Here is a 25,434-nt window from a genome sequence, read left to right as displayed (position 1 = left end):
GTGCTGATAATTCTGTATAATTTTCTGTTTCTAGTGTTCTGGCAGTAATAATGAGCTTGTTTTGTTTGGTGATTTTGCAGTATCTATCTACCCTGGCCTCTTAATTGAATTGGGGAAGTGGGACTGCATAAACTGCATTGAGGAGGGATAAGCAACTTGAATTGATTTGGGGAACAAGGACTATCCCGATGTCTTCAATTCTGCATCCCCTAGTGGCCATGAAAAGACCATGCAAGAATTTCCTTCATGGACCTTCCTCCCACCCACCTGAAGACTGCAAAACTGATTGATTTGATTTGCACATAAAACCTCCTTAAAACAGATTTTATAGTTACAGACCATAATGATCCATCAGTTATATTGCTCAGCAAAAAATGGGCACCACATCTTACTAATTTCATTTCACCCATTTGAATGGGTTTGTGTTCTACACAGGTAGGGATGAAGGTTGAGAGGCGTGAGTGGGAGTGGATCTGGGGCCCTGGCTCAGTCGGTCTGCTGCAAGGCAGGCTCTCCTGTCTAAGGAACCATGAAACTGCAGGGCAATTTTAAGATTGCACAGTCACATAGACATTTTAATGTCCCATGGTTTTAAACTAATATTCAAATAGGATGGGAAGTGTTTTTGTGTTCTGTATGTAATGATCCCTTGGGGGTATGTATAGGGAAATAAGCATGATGTGGAATGTAGGGGAGAAGTCTGTTGCCAGGAAGTTCTGTGTGGTTTCAGTTCTTTGCTCCTGCTAGTAGTCTTGGCAAGATTGCCTGTCAAGAGGAATTGCACTGGAGTTTGGCCTATTGTATGTAAAGTCAGTTGGTGTTCAGAAACTTGCATACGGTTGCACTACCTGGGTTAGGTTAAAAAGTCAAGTTTAAAAAGCCTTAGCTTAAAATTTCATAGCTTCTTAATTTTTTCACCAAACTGTTGTGCTTGTTTAAATGAGGTAGTTGGTGTTTGTTGGGATTCTTTGACCACATAGAACAAATATCTCTAATGGTAGTTTGATGACAGTGGTTATTTGCTATCTTTCTAAATCCACTCAAGATTTCCACTAACGCTGAGAGGATGATTCCTCAGTCTCCTGGAGAGCTAGTGTTAAATCAGAAGTGTGATCAAGGATCTAACCCCAGGTGCAGCAGAGCAGAAACTCAGCTCTGATATACCATTTCTGAATGTAAGATTGATGCAGAACATCCTTAAGCAGAGTTTAAAAATGGTAGTATGGACAGGGCTTTAAATAAGTGTTTCTTTTTTTGTAATCTACATCTCTTGAGATTTAAGAATAATATGAAGACAAATTAAAGTGCTGTAATTGTTTGGATTTTGAAATTTATCCCTTGGAATAAGTTTTATTAGTCTTAAACAAACATGTTTATTTTGTGTTTTGCTGCTGGCAAAGGCATATGGTAAGGTAGTTTGATCATTTTCTTAAATATCCTGCTGGGTAAACCATCACGGTGACAGGTAAATAGAGACTCTATACAAAGGCTTGGGCTTGCCTCAACCTCCACTTCTGCATGGCTGCTGAAAGTAGGGATTGTTTTGCTGTGAACCCTATTGATTAGGTCACAATCTGGTCTGATGAAAACAGAGCTGCCCACGGGCTGTCTCACTGTAGGAGATTTACTGACACACTGTGTGAAACAGCCACATGTGGTCTCAAGATTACCTTATAAACAGGAATCAATGCAGGCAGCAGAGTGCACGTTACAGGCCCATTAACTTGTTCAGTCCGCTCTCTGTCTTGAAAAGCACTTGTGAGCAAAGGAATGATTGCCAAAAGCTGTGGAAGGTGCATCTTGCCATATCACTGTTGGTACATCTGTTGACTTGAAGTACGTTTTAAGGTCAAATGAGGGGAATTTGAAAATTATTTTGTAATGTTTACTCTTTTCTTTGAGATTTAAAATTTTAATCAAACACCATTTGGACAAGTTTAACAAAAGGCAATCCTACACATGTATTTGGCAGGCTCCTATATATTTATAGCAAGAAGTAGTCATAACTTTAGAATTCTGAATTAATTCTGAATTCTTGATCCCACTGAAACTCTGGTTCGCATGTCAGTTTCTTAATGTTTTATAATACTTATTGCATCCATAATTTAAACATACTTGTCTGAATATGAAGATTAATTTTCAACTCTGTGTGCTCCAACCTAACTAAAAAAATAATGTGCTAAAATACTAGTGATTTTTTTTTAAGAGGGCTTGTGGGAAATTCTAAAGTAGCCAAGGAATTCAAAAAAATGGTTGCAAAAAATATTTCATGGTTCAGAAAGGAATAATTTCTATTAGCACTTCACCTTGCACACCACTTGATACGTTCACACTTAAATAGCTGCCCGCATTTCAGTTTAACTTATATCTGGACGAGGCTCAAACAATAAACTATATTTCTTTTAGAGCATTGTATATTTTTGGTAGGTATTCGTGATGAAGAAGAAATTTATTGACCAGTGGATGTAAATTGTCTTGACCAGCCAATAGTGAAGATAATTTGAATTCTTTGCATTCAGAGGTCTGTAGCTATACAGAAATTGTCATTTTGCCATCAAGAATCCACAACTTGAGCATGTATAGCTATACGATGAAAAATTATATATAAAATTCAGTGGTTGTACTCTGTTAGGGCCCAATCCTACAGTTTCCTGTTCTCCTGAGTAATCTTTACAGGTGGGAGTAGTTCCAAGGGCTCTTTTTAATTACATCAGCCAGTTACAAATACATAAATGACAAGTTTAGTTACTTATACTACAGACCATTTCCATTTTGCTGATTTTAAAAAACCATGCTATTACTTTAAAAAAAAATAAAGGACCAGAGCCTGCTGAGTCTGTCTTAGACTGATTTGCAGGATCGGGTCCCTGTTTTACTGTGAAGAGACCATTATTATATTTAGCTTCAACAAAAGGAAAACAGTCTGTACAGGTAACAAACTAGACTTTTGATTTAGGTGTCATTGGTAACTGAGTGCTGGTATTATAAAATTAATAAATTTAGGCAGGTAAATTAGGTTAAGTATGGGTTAACCTGGGAATCCATTGTGTTAACCAATGTGTCTTTCCCTTTTATAGCTCTTCCTAATTGTCCCTGTAGTAGCTATGCCTAGACTGAGCAGCTCAATGGACCTGTGCTACCAGGAAGCTTGGGGTGTGTCCACAGGATCTAGAATCAATAAGGAGACGTGATTTTCACGCTGATGGCTGTGCCCTCTACTCCCCCCCTCCGCAAGAATGATCTGGATTTGGGAGGTTTGGGGATGGGCTCCACAGCCTTTCCGGTGGATGGGTGGGGTGAATCAGTATCTCACAGAGATCTTTCTTCAGATCTCCCCTGTCACAGTAACTGCACTGTACTTCCCCACCCCCCATGGTCCACTCCAAGAGTGCCCTGTTTGGTCTCAGGCCTTCAGCAATCATCTGTCTCTGGGTAGAGGCCCTTGTCCCATTCCCTTCTGACTGGAGGTTTTTAAAGCTGCATTGCCCCCTGCCATATGTGGCGATTATCCCCAGCAAGCCAGCCTCCCTAAAGCCCAGCACTTGGGCTGTGCCTTTTCTCCTAGTACAATGACTGTGTTTTTACAAGTGACCACACAGCTGTCTTAACAGAATACATTTATTTTAAGGACCAAAATGCACACAGAGGAAACACAAAAAGCAATAAAAGTTCTTACATGTTCAGTGAGAGTTTACCAGAGGTCTCCTCCAACTGCTGCATAAGGCTTTGGTAGGTGTCAGACTTTCCAACCCTTCAGCAAGGGTTGGGGTTTCCCAGTGTAGGTTTCCTGGGAGGTGTGATTCCCAGTGCAGGTAGACAGATGTGCGCTAGCTCAGTTCAAGATCGTGCACTAAAAATAGCAGTGTAGACATTGTGGCACTGGGAGCAGCTCATGCTAGGTGCCTGAGCTCAGTGCCAGGGGTTGAGTGGGCTTGAACAACCAGTGCTGCAACATCCAGCACACTAGCTTGAGTCTGTCTACCCATGCTGGGATTCACACCTCCCAGCTGCAGTGTAGAGGTGCCCCTGAGAACCCATGGTCCTGTCCATTTGCTGAATCAATATGAAAGCCCTGTGTCAGTTAAAGCTTAGCTTTTTGTACCAAAAGCCCTTTCTTTGTTTGTCTCTAGGAAATACTACTGCATGGGGTTGTAATATATTACATCTTCCCCCATAAAGAAATGGTAGGGTGTTTGACTGGCATCCTAAGGGAACCAGGGGCTGTGGAGTGCCATTTAAAGTGTTATGTGTGTGTGGGGATATTTCTCCTTCTGCCTGACCCCTCCTCTCTTGCCCCTGGGCCCCTATACTCACCCCATCCAAATTTGAGTGAATGTTGTTGCAACTGACATGGGGTCACAGTGTCCAGCCAAAAAGTGGTTGGGTCATGGTCTGGTTGGCCATGCCAGCTCTTTAGCCTATGAGGAGAATCCACAGGTTTATTCCCTGGATGGTGAATTGGTCTGCCAATTCCTTTTTATACCTTCAAATTTCAACAATTCATGCAATAAAGATTCTCCCCCCATAGCCAGATTTCTTCCTCTGTCCCACCTTCTGGGAGGTCAGGGCCTGGGGAGTCTTGTGACATAACCTCAGGGTCTCTAAGGCAAGGAGGAAGTATTGACTCACCCGCACACCCTGGGTAGGCAATTTGTTCCGCACACACTGAGTCAAGGTGATCAGTGTTTCTTCCCCCTCCTGTTTCAAGGTCCTTTACATTTTTGTTGTATTGACCAGGCAAGGTACTAACAAGCTTCAATAGGACTTTATTTTCAAAGTGGAAAAACCTCTTTTCCAAGTTGCTGCTGCATGCTCTGTAGCTCTCTCCCAGCCTCTCAACTCGTCCCCCTTCCTTCCTGTTTCCTGTCCTTTCAGACTCCCAACAGCCAGTGCTCCCAATTCTAATAATTACAAGCAACATCTAAACACCACAATTTTCACAGACCATCAGGAAGTCAGACTGGGGGAAGAAGTTCTCCCACCTCTCTGGTTGTTTTATGTATCAGTTTCTTAGCTACTTACACTACTTCCAGTCCCCTCCCCCTCCCCATGCCTTTTCTGTGTCAGCTCCTCTTTCATTCAGGCTGAAACCTTTCTGCATTTTGAGTCAGCTAGAGGTGTTTGTATCATCCTGGCCACGTCTACACTAGCAAGTTTACAGCAGCAGAGCTATACCAATACAGCTGTGCTGCTGTAAGATCATTTGTATAGCTGCTCTGTGCCAATAGGAGAGAGCTCTCCCATCGACATAATTAAACCACCTCTGTCAAGTGGCAGTAGCTGTGTCTGCGGGAGAGTGTCTCCCACAAACATAGCGCTGTCCACACTGGCTCTTCTGTCACCGTAATTTATGTCACTCCCCTTTTTTCACACCCCTGAGTGATCTAAGTTATTCGGGCAAAAGTGATAAGGTAGGCATAGCCCCTGTCCGTCTTTGCTGCTGGAAAAGCTGAATTTGGGTTTAGAGCCCCATTTTCATTTCCAAAAATAACATGTCATAAGATGTAACCTCACATATTCCTGCAGTCAGAATCCCAGAACTTCCTTTGGTGTCCATATTGACTCAGGCTACAGGCAGAGTGCTGGGGTTCAACATATCCAAATCTGCCTGCTTGCTAGCCCTGATTAGGTACACCACCCTTGTGTTTTCTCTGAGTCTCCTGGGTGTGACTTGACCATCTTCTTTTCTTTGAGCCAGTGGTATTTGTCCTGGTCAGCAAGCTTTTGTCACTCCAGCTCCATCCATCGCTCCTGGGTCTTTCCAGCTCCAGCCTCCATGTTTCTGGTCCTCTCACTATTTCCTCTGCTGGACCATCTGTGGCACCATCTCCTTGGTCCCCTATAGGAGGAAAAGGGAGTTCTCCTAGATCCCTGTCTGGAGTAGGTTTCCCATTCTGCCTCAAATCCTGGGAACATAGCTTGGCTTATCACCTTTAGTTTGCTGCTGGTCTGAAGAAATTAATCTTACTTCTGGTACAAAATGAAGTCAACAGCTGCTGTTTCTTCACTGGTTCTTAATTGCTGCTTCTGTCCCCCCACCCCCCCATTAGTTTCTTGAAAAGTCTGAGACCTCTTCCCTGTGCTCTGGAGTTGTTTATAATCCCCTCACTGTTGTTAGTTCCTGGAGGAGCTGTTGTAAACCTACCCATGGAGTGGAACACAATCATACATGAACCCCCATTCATAAATTTAATACAACCGTTCCCAAAAATACTTATGTCACACTGTACCTGTAGGTTTGTATATTCTGTCTCTGTGAAAGTTAGTTTTCCCTGTGATAGGAGCTTAGTCTGCTGTAGTAGCAGGCATGTGAAAACTTCTGTCTGTGGAATTTTCTCTTTGATCCAAAAGTCATGCCCTTCCTGTAACAAAGGCAAGGTAGGGTGGCGAATCAAAGTGAGGCTAGATAAGACTTGAATTTGTGTGTTGTTATATGGCTATAATTTTTGGTGTTAAAACTCTGGTCATATACTTGCCCAAGAGATTAGCGACAGTCCTATTTCATTTATTTTAACCCCTTTAATGACACTGTTTTAGTTACAAGTGTGAGGTTTTATTGTTTAATTCCGGACTCCGCTTAAGACATAAAAGGAGTTGCCAAAGTATCAGAGACTGGCATTTGCAGTAAGTAAAAACTGCACTTCAAGTGGTAGATGGAACTGCTCTTGGATTACTTCTTTGGTGTAAATTTGTTGCCCTATCATACTATTCAGTTCTTTATTTTAAAGTTATTTCTCTGTGCATCCATTATGAAGATGGGGTATACTAGCATGTGGTTTCTCTCCCTCCTTTTTTTTTATTCACTGAACAGCTAATGATTAACAGCTGTTCAGCTACTTATGTAAGGAATGTTGATTGCTTTGAGAAAATGCATGGTAATTATGTGTAGTTTCCTAAAGAAGGTTTGTACCATAGTTAGTTCACTCTGTTGAAACTAGACTGCATATCACAGTTATAATTTAAGTAATTCACTGTGTTCAGATGTGGAAAAGGAGCCTCTTCGATATTTTTGAATAGTATTGCCTATGCATGTGATTTGCACATCATCCAATAGGGGATATAGTTTGGACTTGTTGGTTTTTCTGTTTAAAACATTTTATGGTAAAAACTTGCTGGGAGAAAATGCACATTTGTCAGAAGTGCTGAATTTTTGGTAGGTATGTGAGGTGGTATGGGTGTTGTGAAAGACATTTGCCATACTGTCAGCTTCATACCACTCCTAATCAGTTTCATAATGAGGAGTCACATGGGCTAAAGTACAAAGGTCCAGAGATCTGGAGTTGTACTCATAAATATTTTCAACTGCATGTTTATTGGCCAGATAGATCCCTATGTTTTCTGAGAAGTAAGTGCTAAACACTGACTGGAATAGCCATCTGTAGTGTGTGCTAGTGGTGGAATTTAAATTTTCTTTTAAATCCATCCAAAGGACAGGATAATGTCAGAAGTTCTTAATCTAACATGCTGACATTGAATAGTGCTTCATTGTAAAGAGACACTGCTGCTTAAGAGGAGGTAGGTGAAAGTCAGTGTGAGGAGTTTGGAAAAACAGTGATAGAAAAAAATGAGTTGTGAAGTAAGTTACAAGGGAGTCAATTTACAGATGTGCACTGGTTAATGAGTCTACAGTTAAGAGAATATGGTGATCGCTGTAGATTATTAAGGGTTAGGTTTAAAGTGAATATTGATCCAGCGTGTGACCTTTAGGTTGAATAGAGCTGGGAATGTATGCTGTGTTATGTGTGTAATTCAGGGAATGTAAAGTCCTTTGAAAATTCAGTTGTTTTATCTACTCTAATATGAGAATACAAAGTACTTGAGAATATAATGTAGGGAACAGTCCTGGACTGGCAGGAGGATAGAAAAGGTCACCTACTGGTCTCTTCCATTTCTAATTTCTGAGAGTGTGTGAATCTCTCTCAAAAACAAATAAAAAACTTCTAAAATGGTTCAATAGAAAACTCAGTTTTGTCAATGGTTTATAGTTTACCTACAATAACAGTGATCCTTCACTTGCAGTACCTAAATCAATGTAGGAAGAACCCCTCCCCTGGCCCCAGCCCAGATCCAAACTTGTTGTGGCCAGGGGACAGGAGCACCAGCCCTGACCAGCCGAGCCCCAAACCTGCCGTGGCCGGGGGACAGGTGCCCCAGCCTGGCCCGGACCTGCTGCGGCCGGGGAGAGGTGTCTTTCTCTTCTCCCCCCCTCCCGCTCCGATGCTGCTGCAGGAAGAGAGCGGGGTTGGGGGAGGGAGTCCTCTGGCACCACCCCAGAGCCTTCAATCCCAGCCAGAGCCCTCATCTCCCTGCACCCCAGCCCTCTGCCCCAGCTCTGAGCCCCCTCCCACACTCTGAACCCCTCGGTCCCACCCCGAATTTTATGTGCACCGATGAATTCTGTTATGTGCACCAATATGGAAGTGATGTGCCACACATCACCTCCATATTGGTACACATAACAAAATTCATTCCGCACATGGGTGGGAAAAATTAGAGGGAACACTGGTATTATCCAATGAACATTGGAAAAACACTGAATATTGCTACTTATATCTAAGGACTTGTCTAGTTTGCAAACTGGACACCATTAAATTAGGCTCATATCACATTGGTAGATGTGCAGGTGAACGAGCCTCTTATGGTGTGGCTGATGTGATTAGGCCCTATGATGGTGTCCCTTGAATAATCACATCAGCCACACCATAAGAGGCTCGTTCACCTGCACATCTACCAATGTGATATAAGCCTAATTTAATGGTGTCCAGTTTGCAAACTAATTCCAATTCTGCAGTTTCTCATTGGAGTCTGGTTTTGAAATTTTTTTGTTGGAGAATTGCAACTTTTAGGTCTGAAATTGAGTGTCCAGGGAGGTTGAAGTGTCCTCCTACTGGTTTTTGGATGTTCTAATTCTTGATGTCTGATTTGTGTCCACTTATTCTTTTGCGTAGAGGCTGTCCGGTTTGGCCAATGTGCCAGCAATGCCCGTCTGCCATGTACATGATGGCATATATCACATTGGTAGATGTGCAGGTGAACGAGCCCCTGATGGTGTGGCAGATGTGCTTAGGCCCTATGATGGTGTCCCTTGAATAGATGTGGACAGAGTTGGCAATGGGCTTTCTTGCGTGGATAGGTTCCTGGGTTAGTGTTGTTGTTGTTGAGTGGTGATCATATTCTCTGATCCCCACAGTCAGATAGGACAGGGAGTGTAATCAAGGGACTTAGTAGTGTTCAGAAAATTGTAGGACCTGAGGTCAATTCTAGATTTAAAGTAGCTGAATCAGTTTGAGAAATAGCAGAAGCTCAAAATGGAATCCCTCCAAGCCACCATAGCTGTGATTGTCAAAAGAAGTTTCTTTTCTCCGATGATTTGAAAGATGCATAGTTTCACATTCTGGGATTCCTCAGATTTACAACAGACCCATATTGTTTCCACTGCTGGCCCATTACCTTTAGTTTACCTCCTCCCAGGACATTTATAAAAACGATGGTGACAATAGCAGCATGTCTGGGAAGTTTGTATATCTAGATGTCGATACCAGTTTTGTCTGTCCCTGAAGACAAGAATGTGTCCTGAATGCCAGTAAGGATAATTAGAGAAAAGATTGTGCCAAATCATGAGAACATACTCTCATTAATAGCCCCAATAAAGTTAACTGGACTGCTTTAGTAAGTCAGGTGAGCAGTATTTGGCCCAAAGTCTTGTGGCAATTTTTTTTTTTTTTCAATAATATTACCATTGTAGTGCTTCATTGTTACAGTAGCATAACCATGGCTTTCAGGCCTTTCTCTCTTTTTAGAAATCATGTTGCTTGACCATAACAAAAGCTGCTTTTCCTTCCCCTTTTTGCCAAGAAATCAGGTTGCAGTTGTCTGTGCATGACTACATTTTCCTAGCAATATAATAGTTAACATTTCATTTAATATACACTAAGTTTTTTTTTGTTTTTTTTTTTAAATGCCTCTCTACATCAAGGTTTCAGCAGTATAAACTGTTTCTGGTATAGCAGTTATACTGCTTGTCCAAAAATCTGACATACAAGTAGCCTAGTTGACAGAAATAAGCTGGAGCTATTAAAATAACTGTAAACTAGAAAGATAATAGGAACTGTCTGCCTTTGTCCCAAAAGATTTCCTGAACTGGAAGTAATAGGCTAAATTCTAAGGCAGCTACATCAGGGATCTTCTGATTGATTGCATCAACTTTTCCCCCTATTTCTCTGAATGCATGCTCACTTTGTACCCTAATGCTCTTTTTTTCTTTTAACCCAGATATGGTTCTGATGACCCATAATTTTTGTGAACAACTTTTTAAAAGGCTATTTTAAAAAACGTAATTTTGACTTTTTGTGTAAGAATGAAAGGAATGTGATCACTCATTTTTTGTTGAGATGTAGTTTTACTTTTTTTAGTCTTAACTAAGATTTGTAAAGTCTCTTCTCAATGTTTACAAGTATATTCTTAGCTTAATGCTCAGTTTTGACCAACTTTAGCCTGTAAAAGTTTGTATCCTCTTTATGAACACAACTAAATTTCAATTAGCCATTAGCTGACTCCAGAATTTCTTTTCCCTACCACTGTATCCAACTTGTTCTGGACTGTTTGAGCTACATGTAGTGCCAGTCCAGAGTGACTGTTCCTTTCTTTCCTCCATATTTGAACACAATTTATCTTGCTACCATCTGTTCATAGTAGAGAAGTGAGGTAGTCCCAAACAATTCTGCTTCTTAAGTTTTATGTCAGGGTTTTGGTTCAACTACATGCTGGAGCATTCTGGGTTGTCCAGTTTTGTTTGGAAGCAACATTTTACTGTGTATGCATTTTCAGTTGCTTTACTTTGTGGTATTGAGGCTGTCGAGATTTGAAGCCTGTCTCTTTAGCCAGATTCTTTAAATATTAACCTGATCCTGTATAAGTAATGCAAAATGTAATATTTTCATGTTTCATGGTATCTTTGCCTTAATAAAAAGTTTCAGAACAGATACTGATATACATAATTCTTCTGCTAAGGGGGCTTTCTTCTACTGTAGTAACAATATGCAGAAATAGTCTCATTTTCATATAGTATGAAGGGAGGGTGGAGAGAGGGAGTGCCACCCAGCCACACTCTGTTCCCAGCTGCAGCCCTGGCTCTGCTCCCGGCTACAGCTCCTGACCGCAGTTGATGGGGAGAGGGGAGGCGGACAGGTTCCATTACTGATAAAGTGGGGGAGGCGATGGAAAAAGTTTTGGGGCCACTGATATAGCAGTTTACAACATTTAACAGCTTTGAAAAATACATACTCACATCACAGTTACTTAATGTGTTGACACTAGACCAAATTCTACTCTCTTTTCCACTAAGTTCAGTGGAGTTGTTTGAGGTATAAATCAGGACTGAATTTGAACTGTTTTATTTTATTAATATTGAGGTTCTACTTTGTTCAGTTAGTTTTAAAATAGAGCATTAGATATGATCATGCAAATGTTGCTTATATTTTTCTGTACAGGTCACTATATATTGTAGAGGAATATGCAGTAGTAGCAAGTATTGTGTTAAAGCAAAATCATCTTATGAAACAGACGTGAGTGTATTTTTCTGCTGCAAAAAGTATATGTACCCAACTGCACCAATGGCTAGTAGATAATGTATACTCCAAGCACCTCATTCCCTCTGGAGTAGTGTTCTGCCCCCTCTCTCATATACCTGTTCCTACTTAGAAGAGGAGAAGGTCCAGTCATGCTGTGAAGACCCTTCCAGTGCAAAGTGGAACCGTCATCTACCTGTTAATGAATTTCTTAGTGCAGACGCACTTCAACTGTAACAGATTGCCGATATTGCTAGTGATTAGTTACTAGAAACTGAGAAAGTTATGTATACTAGAGAATGGGCAGTTTGATATTCTCAAGGACTATTAGAACAGTTACCAGTATCCTCTTTCATTTATTAACCCTGTCTAAGCAGGATATATTAGTAACTGGTTTAGGTAAATGTTAGCATGAATATATACAGCTATATTAAAGAATCATCTTTAGTGGTAACTAAAAAAATCTTTGGTTTCAGAGTAACAGCCGTGTTAGTCTGTATTCGCAAAAAGAAAAGGAGTACTTGTGGCACCTTAGAGACTAACCAATTTATTTGAGCATGAGCTTTAGATAAGCTATTACCAGCAGGACAGTGGGGTGGGAGGAGGTATTGTTTCATGATCTCTGTGTGTATATAATGTCTGCTGCAGTTTCCACGGTATGCATCCGATGAAGTGAGCTGTAGCTCACGAAAGCTCATGCTCAAATAAATTGGTTAGTCTCTAAGGTGCCACAAGTACTCCTTTTCTTTTTAAAAAAATCTTTGTTGACATCATTTAATTTTCTTTGTATGTTTACTATGTCTTTATTTAAGGCTGAAAAAGAAATTGAAATTCCAGTATACTCTTATTTCAAAGTGAATTAGTTATATAAACCTGCCCTTGCTTTATTTATTCCTAGCTGCACCAGCAAAACATTCTTCTGAGAGTCCTTTGAAGCAGAAATTAGAAAGTGTAGGAACGAAATCTTTATGTATTTTAATACCCTTCTCCTGACTTATTGAGAGGGGAATATTGAATCTGCAATGCTGCATAAGACCAGTTCATAGAAAACTTATTAAATTAAGGAGGGTATATTTTATTTAATTATAAAATTTAAACATAAATATGACCAAAAATTATTAAAATTGGAGAAAAAATCAAATAACCTGAAAGGTGAGGTAATATTATCTAAGGACTGCTGTGGTAAATTAGAGAATCTCTAAATATACACCCCACTGCATTGTTGGGTTACATCCTTTTTTATCAGTCTTTTAAATTGCTTTTGAAAGCATTAAACTTGAATACAACTTGAATACATTTAAAATGAGAACACAATTGAATTCTTTAACAAATTAGAAATGTTTTATGTTGTTGTAAGATTCATCTTTGCTCAGACATAAAATAAATGGGCCACTGAAATGTCAAAAAAGTATACAAATCAGTGAAAATACTTGAAACTAAATTGATTTCTTAATTATGCACATTCATACTTTTCTTATAAGTTTGCAAACAACTAATTTGCATGAATTAGTAAATTGGCTGGCATTACATTGGCTGTACATTGGCTGTCTGTTGCTAAGTTACCAGTCTCCTTATTTATGCCCAGTTAGAAGTTTCTAGAGCAGAGGAAAAAGCATGTGCACATGTAATTCAAAAATTGCAAATAAAGATTATATTTTGAAACAAAGGCAATTTTAAATCAGTTTTAAGAAATCTGATAGGTGATTTACCTGTGTAATCCATCTTTACTGTTGATAAAACTTAAACTGCCTAGCATTTGAGAGCAAATATTTTCTGTATGGCTATCGCTCCTTATTCTTCAGAAAAAAATATCAAATAATACTTTCTATTCAAAGTATATATGTGATATAAGTAAAGAAAGGGAAAGGCCAGCATTTTTTGGCTCAGTTATGCTATCAAGACATTATTTAAGTCAGCTTGTGTGTCATTTTTAAAAGCTCACATTGACCACCACAGATCTTCAACATTTTAGGAGTTTAGACTGTGCCTCTTTTGGCACTCTGCCCTGTTTATACAGTAGACAAGCTGACATTTTACTTTAGCAAAAGGAATCTCATTCCATTCCTTCTTTAGCAGGAGATTGCTTCAAAGAGTTCACAGCACCGAGATTTTGGTCTTTTCAAATGACATTTTAAGTGCTGAATAGTTCCTTGTCTCCATGACGGGACATTACAGCTTAAGTGCTATGGGGCAATCGTTTTGCCTAGTTTAAAGATCCAGTAAGATTATGTGGTGGGGTTTTTTATGTGGTTGGACAAATAATATGCAGTTTTGTTGACATTACTCTTGGATGTTGTTTTAGTGAAACTGCAGACAAAAGGCTCAATTGTACCTTATAAGGAATGCCTCACATTGGGAGGTGTGGGGAGTTGCACCACCCCAGATTGAGGGCATGAAATAATTTTACTTTTGGGAATTCTGTAGGTTAAATGTTTTCAGACTCCTTTCCAAAGGTAGAACTCCTTCTGGCATACAAGACTGTGGCTGTCCATGGCAGTGGCTCAGGGTTGTTCCCTTTCTCTTACCCACCCTTGGCGCAGTCAGGCATAATCTAGTCTAACGAATCTTCTAGAAGATTCGTTAAATTTTCAAAGGATCAGAAGCATGGAAGTGGCTATAACTTTACAGTAGTAGTCATTTTACATTTTTACACACTGTAAACAGAATATACTGGACTGTTATCTCCGTGTGTTAGAAATATAGGTTGTCAAGGTTCCTTCCCCACTCTGAACTCTAGGGTACAGATATGGGGACCTGCATGAAAGACCCCCTAAGCTTTTTCTTACCAGCTTAGGTTAAAAACTTCCCCAACGTACAAACTTTGCCTTGTCCTTGAACCCTAGGCTGCCACCACCAAGCGTGTTAAAGAACAGGGAAAGAGCCCACTTGGAGACGTCTTCCCCCAAAATATCCCCCCCCAAGTCCTACACCCCCTTTCCTGGGGAAGGCTTGATAAAAATCCTCACCAATTTGTACAGGTGAACACAGACCCAAACCCTTGGATCTTAAGAACAATGAAAAAGCAATCCGGTTCTTCAAAGAAGAATTTTAATTAAAGAAAAGGTAAAAGAATCAGCTCTGTAAAATCAGGATGGTAAATACCTTACAGGGTAATCAGATTCAAAACATAGAGAATCCCTCTATGCAAAACCTTAAGTTACAAAAAGACACAAAAACAGGAATATACATTCCATTCAGCAGAGCGTATTTTACCAGCCATTAAACAAAAGGAAATCTAATGCATTTCTAGCTAGATTACTTACTAAGTTTTTACAGGAGTTCTGAGTCTGCATTCCTGATCTGTTCCTGGCAAAAGCTTCACACAGACAGACAGACCCTTTGGTCGTTGTCCCCCCCGGCCCTGGTCCAGCTTTGAAAGTATCTTGTCTCCTCATTGGTCATTTTGGTCAGGTGCCAGTGAGGTTATCTTAGCTTTTTAAGCCTTTACAGGTGAAGGGGTTTTGCCTCTGGTCAGGAGGGATTTTATAGCACTGTATACGGAAAGGTGGTTACCCTTCCCTTTATTTTTCTGACATAGGTAAATACATTAAATCAGGGGTGGGCACATTTTTTGGCCCGATGGCCACATCTGAGTATGGAAATTGTATGGTGGACCATGAATGTGCACGAAATTGGAGGTTGGGATGCAGGAGGGAGGGGAGGACTCTGGCTGGGGATGCGGGCTCTGGGGTGCAGTAGGGTGGGACTGAGGGGTTCAGAGGGCGGCAGGGGGATCAGGGCTGGGGCAGGGGATTGGGGCCCGGGAGGGGGTCAGGGGTTCAGGCTCTGGGCGGCGCTTACCTCAAGCAACTCCCAGAAGCAGCAGCATGTCCCCCCTCCTGCTCCTACGTGGAGGCGTGGTCATGCGGCTCTGTACACTGCCCCGTCCGCAGGCGCCGCCCTTGCAGCTTCGATTGGCCCTGTTTGCTGGCCAATGAGAGCTGGGGGGAGGTGTGTGGAGCCCTCTGGCTGTCCCTATGTGTAGGAGCTGTAGGGGGGATGTGCCACTGCTTCCGGGAGCTGTGCAGAGCAAGTCCCCAACCCCGCTCCCTGGCAGGAGCTTGAGGGCCGGATTAAAACGTCTGAAGAGCTGGATGTGGCCCCTGGGTCATAGTTTGCCCACCCCTACATAAAATGAAACGTTTTGCCTTCTATCCATCTACCTTGCTTTCCTTTACCATGTCTGATGGTGAGTATGAGGTTCTAAAGGACACGTAACACATAGAATCACACGTGCCAACTCTCCTGATTTGTCTTTGTCCCTACTTGAAGGGGAAACAGTTGTGATGTTCCTCCTTGAAGCCTCTTGAGACTGCTGAACAGCAGACAAACACTGTCTCTCCTCCTTTTCCAGATGGTCTTCACTCCTTCACCCTGCTGGTGCTGCTTCTTCTTAGTAACTTTACAGGTCAGTGAGGCATGTAGGATGAGGAGGTGGTAAAGAGGCATCAGGAGCTTTCTCCCATCTAGCCAGCCTTGGTCAGGGGCAGCAGCAACCTTAAGGTTAGGGCCAGGGAGAGGAGGAACTCATAAACTGCAAACGGAGATGCAGAGGGAGTTTAGGAAAGGGAGAATGGCACAGGAAGAGACAAAAGTGGGGAATTTTGTGAAGAGGAAGAGAGAGAGAAATACGTCTTGCCAAGACAGAGGAGGAGCAGGCCAGCAAACATTCCCATCTAATCTAGTAGTGGTAGGGGCCACACTTCTTCCAAACTGCCCCAGAAAGACACAAACAGGAGCTAGAATTCCAGATTATTTGGATCAGTGAGGTGAGACTGTGTGGGTATATGTACTTGTGTTCAGGTGCGGAGGATGAATTAATAGGAAAATCCAAATCTTACTAGGATTTTTAACGAAACCATATAAAATGGGATTACCCCCATCATTCTTTGTATAAATTTGCACTGAAACATCATTATTGTAACATCATTATATCATATATTAAGGTGATGTCATTATGTAATATAAAAAGGCAGAGGATGCAAATGTTGGAGGATATCTCTCTTGCTCTATTTTTTTTTCCTGGACCTTTGTTATTGTAGAAGAGTGGAGTTTTAAGAACAGCCGGAAAATTGTATCTATTTTGAAGCCGTTATAATGAACAGAGAAATTTTGGTAGCCTTATTCATGCTCCCCAGAAGTCCCATCAGTATCACTCAAGGAGCATGGTACTAATGAGCATCATATAAATATCAGAATCTGTCCCTACGTGATTCATACACTTAAAAACACCAAAAAACAAAAAAAGAACAAACCAGAAATTTGACCAGAATAGCCACACAGTCATCTGGTGGCCATGGGCCTTCAGGTTGATTTGAACCTATTTTTCAAATATTGGCAACTGTGCATAGGAGAAATACAGCTGTGCATACATGTACGTAGCAGGGAGGGACTGGATGAGAGAGTGAATTTCAATAAACATTAAGTTAAAGCCTCCTCTGTTTTTTTCTTTTGCTACTTGAAAATGGGTAGTATACAGCTTAAATAATGTTTTGTACTTTTATGTCTCACTAATGAGTTAAAAGATGGCATACTGTTTTGCTGTCAATACAGACAAGTGGCAGTAGGGAAAGCATGCGTCTTGGTTTGTAATAGATTTAATCTGTTTAATTTTTAATCCTTCATTTGAACTGTCTATTGAAGGTCATATTTGATCAAAGTATATGTTCACGCAGTTTTCAAAATAGTACTGCTGTTACTTCATATAGCAGTAACAGGCTTTAAAAGTGGCTGAGGAAGGTTTTGATTTACCAAGCTTATTAGAATTTAGATTAATTAAGTTTGTAATCAGATTTCAAGCATCATGTTCCAGGCCAGGGATTTCTCTTTGTTTGTTTCAAATGTCATTCCCAGGGCAAGCTCTGCTAAACTGCATTTTCATGCTTTGCCGAGAAATGATTGCAGGTTTTGATTTCCATTACAGAGTCATTAATATTGTTAATGAGAGTTTTCGCGGATAAGCACACTTAAGGAGGATCATCCTTGGGAATTGGGAGTATTATAGTTGGAGCATTTGTTAATTGGTTGGAATTGGTGTATATAAGACTGTCTGCCCTTCGTTAGATTTATACATTTATTCTTGGTTTATTAGTGACTTTGGTCATAGTGGTTTGGGCTATTTAATTTAAATTAGACATACTATTAAGACCTTGAAAATTCACATTTTTGTCAACAGTTCTTTTTTGTTGAGAATGAGAAATGTACTGCATTTTAAATAAATCCATTATGGCTTTTGTAACCTACAGCATCCATGATATTCTCCAAATTGTGAAGTGGCTAAAACATGTGGCCCCGGTGGTGAAGGAAAAAGAGGGTTGTACCTCTCAACCTCCAATCCTAATTCCTCAAATATTGTGCTCTTGGGGTAATTTATTCTTCCAGATTGATGCTATCCCATTGAATTAATTTAGGATCATCCGCTCTTACTGAGCGTCTCTTACTGAAGTCATTAGCTCCAGTGGGAGCAAGATCTGGCCCTAAGTTTGCAACTGTGTGTAAATGAGGGAAGAACATGGCCCCATGCTCAGCTCTAATTGGAGAACACTAGTGAATTTTCTTAACTCTAGGTTAGTATTTTTTTTTTCCCAAAAGGAAATATCAGTTCTGATGTCCCTTTGCAGATTACAGTCTAGGATAAGATTCATCACATAATTATGTTTTCTTCTCACTAGTCTAGGAGTAAAACCCTAATTTTGTCCTGATCTCTTGAAAGGCTGAAGAACTTCTTCATCTCGCCTAGAGAAAAAGGGTTTTGGAGCTTCAGATTTCACCATCCCCCCAACAGAGCTGTATTTGATGGACAACAATTCTTTAGCAGATACAGAAACTAAAGAAATTTTTAATAGTGATTTTCCTTCTTTGCAGAATGCAACTAGGTCTAGGGGCAAGATAGGGAAGGGAGCATAGCATTGTAAAAAGGCAAGATTATCAGGCTGCCTAGGCAAAAATGGGTGAAGAATTCACTGATAAAATTTCCTTTCTATGAAAGAAAAGTGATAAGAAGTAGTAGTGCCTATCTGTAAAGTGTTTAAAATGTAGGGGAGGCCATTCAACCACCTTCCATTTAAAAACTGCCTAACACTGAAAGATATTAGTGATGCTTATGAAGGGCCAGATTCTTGTTTACATAAAACTGCTTTATACCACCCTGGCAGCGTAAAAAGACCTTTCAGTAGGTGTCAGTGTAACTTAGTCCCACTTTCAAGACCTCATTACACTGCCAGATTGATGTAAAAGGGCCTTAATATAAACGAGAATCTCACACAGTATGTGCATTTTGATGTTCTACCTTTCCTCTTCATTCTGAAATACTGGCTTTACTGTCAGTGTGATATGAAAAATCGTCCTTCAGCATCTTCATCTTTTGTCATGAGAGCAGGTCAGTTGGAGGTGTGTTAAGGGAAAATAATCAGAAATATAAATCCCAAACTCTATATGGTGGTGAATGTTCTATATTTATGTGAATTAAGCACTTGTTAAAGTGATGGATTTGCAGCATGGATTAGAGCCAAGTGTAGCACAGTCAGGAATTGAAATTTACATTTATCTAAAGTCCAGCACTTGCTATATTTGTTCTTGGACCCATGCCAAAAAAGCAATGGAAGATGGAGGGATAAATGTAGATCTAATGTAGCTTAAGACCTGATACCTTGTAAACCACCAGAGCTAAAAACAAATATATATTTTTTTTTTCATACTGCTGAAGAGGTGGAAACTCTACCCACAGCTATCCCAGTGGAAAGAGCATTTATTTACTGGACTTGGCTGGTCACAAGGTATCAGAAATCACACCTTTCTGATTCTTTCTTCTTCTTAGTATTTGAAATGAAACATAATTTTTGTGACTGCTCTCTTGAAAACCACTGGAGCTCTAATCCAATGATTTACTAGGTCTGAAAGCTTAGAATGCTGGCTTCCAAATAGCATAAAGAATTAGTCTAGCTAGCATAAAGCATTAGTCTGCTCTAAAACTGCGTGAGATGGGCTACTAGAATAATATAGTAAAGATTTCAAAGAGGAATAGTTGGCAGACCAGCACAAGACCTTTAAGGACCAATTCACTTTTGGGAGCACTGGTCCTGGACTAGTGATAGGGAAGAAAATATTGTTATCTTTGTGAAAAGCATCTTCATCCTGGTTTAGCTTGATCTGTTCCAGGCCTGTAACTTCATGAGCAGAGCTTGAAAAATCTATTGAATTGTGTGTGTTTTTGTGTGGTCCAGTGTCCCTTGAGATTTAAGGTGCGACTATTAGTGTTATTCTTTTATTGGTGATTTAAAACATTTAAGGTCAGATCTGAAGGAGAGGGGCTGGTAAGAGATTTTAACGTGTGGCTTTGTGCATAGTTTCTGATACAAACTGGACTGTGATTTTTAAACTATTGAATGTATTTTGGGTTGTATATTTCTGTAGGGGGAGCCCTGGAAAAAATCTGGCTTGTCACAGCCAGAATTCCTCCGGGGGGAGTGCACATTGGATTAGTAGCTCTGCCCCATTTTGAAAGATGTACTCCTCAGAGCTGTCCTGGTGTAAAGGGGGAAAGCTGAGTCATACCCTCGCACTTACCCCTCCCATATCCTTTTCACCAGGTTAGCTCTACTAACCAGGAGTAGTGGGTCTGGTTCCAAAAGAAATTGTGGCTGACCTGTGTGCAATGTGTGAGGGAAAGCTGCTTGGCCTCATTTCTTCCAGCTCCCTTTTGCATGTACCGTATACTGAAGCAGTGGTTTTTTGTATTTTCGTTTTTAATATTGTCAGACTAACTTAATTCTTAGAATGTATGTGTCCATTTGTAATGAGGTATCTATCTTCTCTAATGTGCCTATCACTGATAGCTGTTCTGAAGTGAAGGGAGGTGGAGAAGTTTGTTTTTCTGCTATATTTCGTTTGCAAATTTGAGGAATCTTCGCATCAGGTAGTGTTTTGTTTTTTTTTAACATTAAGTTCAGGTCCCAATACAGATATCAGTGTTGTTGTTTTCTCAACTGTTCCATAGAATGAACTTCTTTCATACTTGTTTAATCTGATTCAAACTTTTAAACAGCAGTCCTATTGAAGAAATATTTGTTCAACAGTTTGGGATTTGTTCCAACAGGAAAAAATGGAAGAATGATTCATTTCACTCTCACTGTCAGCTTAGGTAGCTCAGGTTTCCGGATGCTAATCACTAATGCAGACTTACAGTGCAGGTGACCCTAGAGCAAGTTAAAATTGGAAGAATTCTGAAAGCCAACACTATCCTGTTGGGTAGACATCTGTGCTAGATGAGTTGTTCACTGGTTAATTAATCAGTAGCACTGTAGGTTTGTCATTGTAAATTTTCACAAAAATCATAGCTTTGTCAAAGTGAAGAGTTTGTAGAAATCATCTTATGGACCCAGACTTGAATTTGAAATAAAACTAAACATAAATGTACTAACATTTTCAGGAGTGTCATGTTTCTGGTTGTTACCCTGATAATCCTTTTATATTAGAGTTGCCAGGTGTCCGATTTTTGACTGGAACACCCAGTTGAAAAGGGACCCTGACAACTCCGGTCAGTGCTGCTGACCGAGCCGTTAAGAATCCGGTTGGCAGCACAGTGAGGCTGGCAGGCTCCCTGCGGCTCCCGGAAGGCTCCTAGGCGGAGGGACGGCCATGGAGTCTGTGTGTGCTGCCCCTGCCCCAAGTGCCGGCTCAGCAGTTTCCATTGGCCTGGAACCGTGGCCAATGCAAGCTGTGGGGGCAGTGCCTGCGGCCAGGGGCAGCACGTGGAGCCCCATGGCCACCCCTTTGCCTAGGAGCTGGAGGAACATATCACTGCTTCCAGGGAGCCACCTGAGATAAGCACCATCTAGAGCCTGTGCCCCTACCCCCGTCCTGTGAAAAGGAGCAAGTGAGTGAGGGTGGGGGAGAGTGGGGGGGTGGGGCCTTAGAGAAGGGGAAGGGCCTTGGGAAAGGGGTGGGGCAAGGATGTTCAGTTTTCTGCAATTAGAAAGTTAGCAACCTATTTTATATGGTTCCCCTCTGAATCTAGGTTTCTTTTGTTTTTGTGCAAAAACATTTTTCTTGTTTAAATAGTAGATTTAAAGTTTTCAGGTGTTGGAGAGAGATGTCAAGGGAGCAAGACTTTGACAGTCTGTCTGTAGCTAGGAGTCACCATAACTAAGGAGAGGAGGTGGAATTTGTAAAAGGGGATGGGTGAGTGCCTTGAGGAGGTCTGTCTTAAAGTCTACCCTTCTGAGAATTTTAAAACCATACAGGGCCATTTTAATATTAATCTGCCATTTTATTTTGAGATAGCCAGTGTTAAGAATGCAGGGGAGGCATATTATGATGATAGTTGCTCAACCTAATAAATAAGCGTGCCACTGCATTCTACACAAGCTGCAAGCAACAGAGAAGCCCTGCTAAAAGCCCTGCTAGGAGGGAATTAATGTAATCTAGCCTTATGGTCAGTAGGGCATGTAGCTTTTGCGAAGTTGCCACAGGATAAATAAGGGCACAGCCTGCACAGATTGTACAACTGAAACTCTTGCATGCCACATTCAGCACATGGGGTTTCTATGGAAATGCTGTGGTTAAAAGTGAAGTCAGGATTCTTAATCTGGTTCATTAACTCTCAAGTAAGTCTTCTTAATAAGTAAAAAGACATAAAAAATACAACAGGAGTAAATAATAAAAATAGATCCTGGACATTCGGGGGGAATACAGATCAGACAGATACACTTAAAAATAATTTATGTTCTCTGTGATATTTAGATATTATGCTTGCAGGATGAAGAGCATAGCTAATTGGCAACTGCTTAACAGAGATACAGTGATTGCATATTATGATTATGGTTTTTTGAAAGAAAATCCTAGGTAAACAAAGTACAAATACAAAATAGAAAAGTGGAAAATATAAAATACCAACTTATTTTAAAGTAATACCTTATCTTTTCAGTACTTTGCTGGTATTAGTGGATTCCTCTGCAAAAAGAAAAAGTACCTAGACAGACACTATTATCTATTTTGTTTTTAAGAGCATCCTATACATAATATAATTTAATATACAGAACTCTCATTTGCCCTTGTCCTTTACTCCAGCCCTACCGCTTTCTACATTTCACACAACCAGTTTCCATAGTGACATCTGGTGGTAATTCTAAAATGTTGAATACTGTGTTTGAAATGATGTGCATTTCTGCTTTAACAGTAAAAGGTTACTTGAATTTTCTTTCTTGTATTAGAAGCTAGCTTTTTCAGAAAATAACCCTGCTTTCATTTTGGATTCAGGGTTTTCATCATCAGACTCTCATGCAATTTCCCGTAAGGACAAAGACACAATTAAGAGTTTGAGAAACTGTTAATCGTATTATCTTCTGCATCGGCCAAATTGTGCTCTCTGTTCATACTACTCCTAATGGGACCTCAGTGGCAGTTATATTTGGACCATAATTTGTCCTCAGATACACAATCTGAAGATATAAATTTAACAATGTTTAAACCTCTTAGAGTAGTTTTGGTGAGGGGCAATATTCCCCCCCACCTATTAAAAGCAAACATTAATTATGTTTAATGAAGGGAGAGGGGTTACAGTGCCCCTAAAGCAGGGGAAATGCAGCAGTACTATTTTTACAAACATCATGCTCCAGAAGGTACACTCATAAATGTGTGTTTACCTCGATCCAATTTTACTGACAGCATGCATGAGCAGAACAGATAGGCACAGGATAGTAGAAAATATTACATGCACATCATGTAAATGTGTCCACAATCCCAAACCTAGCTGGCATGTCACTGTTCTGGCTCATTTGGGCTCCAATCACGATTAGGTCTTTATGCATTACTGTAGCATAAAAAATAATGATGATGGTTAATAATGACCGGCCTTCACAGTGCCCCTTTATGATACGTAAATGCTTTATGATCACATACTGTTGCTTTTTTTTGGTCCCTCTCTTTGTAGATATTAAGGTGTTTTTATGTCAGGTCCTCTTTGGGTCTAGCTAGAAAATGATGCCTGGGAGAAGAGAGTCTGGATGATGTAAGAAAGATTGGCTCAAAGGAAAGAGGGTGAAATGATTTTAGTGTGTCCTGCTCTTTGAAACCTTTTGATATTATCCCACTTGTCAAATAAATTACATTATATGCCACATTCTTGGCATGGAAACATATACGTTATAATTTTACCTTGGGCAGTAAGATGCGTGTAAAATAGTGCTGTATGTATTTTCCCTTTATTGGGTCAGATTTTGGTATCCTTGTTCCGACAAACTCCTGTAGATTTGGGAGGTAAATTGTATTAAGTGTGTATTCTGTAGCTGCTCCTCTGTTTCTTTAGAAATAGTGAATTTTAGATCTTTTTGGGATACGCAATGAGGGTGAGAGGAGCACCTTCATTTGCCAAAGTAATGGCAAACACTGTAGCTAAGGCTGAGAAGGGCAACATAAACCTCTCTCTATTTTCAGATTTCTCAAAAAGGTTGTGTATATGGATTCAAGTATTTATACACATTAAGAAACATTCATTTACATAATTCACGCAGACACATAGATACATATGAGTGTATATGTCACCAAATTTTAAATAAAAACAGGAGTACTTGTGGCATCTCAGAGACTAACAAATTTATTAGAGCATAAGCTTTCATGGGCTACAGCCCACTTCATCAGATGCATAGAATGGAACATATAGTAAGAAGTTACAGAGAAGGTGGAAGTTGCCGTACAAACTGTAAGAGGCTACACACATACAGAGATCTGCTTACTGTATGTTCCATTCTATGCATCTGATGAAGTGGACTGTAGCCCACAAAAGCTTATGCTCAAATACCTTTGTTAGTACTCCTGTTCTTTTTGCGGTTACAGACTAACATGGCTGCTACTCTGAAACCAAATTTAAATAGGTTCTCACTAATTTAAATGGTGATAAATAGTTCAAAACCTTGGTACTAAATCAGTTAGATAATTTAATACAGTGTTAAACTCTCATTGTCAGGAGTGATGAATTGAGAGGGTAAATCAAATCCCAAAGACTTCAGATAACTCATAATTAATATCTTCTGGGCAGAAATAGTTTCAGGAATGATGTTAAATGATCAGATAATTCTCAAGAGAGGTTAAAAAAGAAAATAGATTTATAAATATTGAAACAATACAATATAAAAATTCAGACCCTTTTAGTACTAATTAAGGACGTTCATTTTTAAACTTTCAGGTTAACCCTACACACACACACACACGCACACAAGAATCTGTGCCATTCATTTGTGACTTTTGTGTTGGATTTGGTGGGGGGGGGGTTAAATTTTTTTTTTTAACTTTTTATACTTATGGAGCATTTAATATTGTTGCTTTTTTCCCTTCTGTTGAACAGGTGTAATAGAGACAGCTGATCTGCTGGACCGTGAGACTACCTCACATTACTGGTTAACTGTTTATGCAACAGACCAGGGTGTTGTGCCTCTATCTTCCTTCATTGAAATCTACATAGAAGTTGGGGATGTTAATGATAATGCTCCGCAGACAACAGAACCTGTTTATTACCCAGAAGTCTTGGAGAATTCACCTAAGGATGTATCTGTCATTCGGATTGAGGCATTTGATCCTGATTCCAGCTCTAGTGAAAAGTTGACCTACAAGATTACAAGTGGAAACCCACAGGGATTCTTTTCAATAAACCCCAAAACTGGTACGTGTATATCATAGCTTTATGTGACATGTGTATCAGTTAATTTATTGTCCTGTGTAAATGCTGTGGAATGGACATAATTAAGAAAGTATTTTTTACCTATTGAGTAGCTTTTTGATTATAATGTTCTAGTCATACTTTGACATCACACAGTTAAAGAGAAAACCAGATTTCAGTGATTTTTAAACTTGTTGGGCGTAATATGACCTTCAT

General features: G+C 40.1%; 1 protein-coding gene across 6 annotated transcripts in view; it reads left to right on the top strand.

The window, feature by feature from the left end:
* The window catches only part of FAT1 (FAT atypical cadherin 1), a 148,170-nt gene that overhangs the window by 26,390 nt on the left and 96,346 nt on the right, over positions 1-25,434 (top strand). For all 6 annotated transcript variants that reach the window (XR_014711337.1, XM_084626415.1, XM_084626417.1 and 3 more), the window contains exon 3: positions 24,907-25,221. Coding sequence is in view for 5 of the 6 variants with exons in the window: in XM_084626415.1 (XP_084482541.1) it covers positions 24,907-25,221 (315 nt within the window). In the remaining variant the exon portion in view is untranslated. The remainder of the gene's footprint in view (positions 1-24,906; positions 25,222-25,434) is intronic.

Source organism: Lepidochelys olivacea (assembly GCF_965140295.1).
Source record: "Lepidochelys olivacea isolate rLepOli2 genome assembly, chromosome: 4".
Taxonomy (NCBI): Eukaryota; Metazoa; Chordata; order Testudines; family Cheloniidae; genus Lepidochelys; species Lepidochelys olivacea.
The sequence above is the reverse complement of the archived record's forward strand: the minus strand, read 5'-3'. Positions and strand labels throughout refer to the sequence as shown.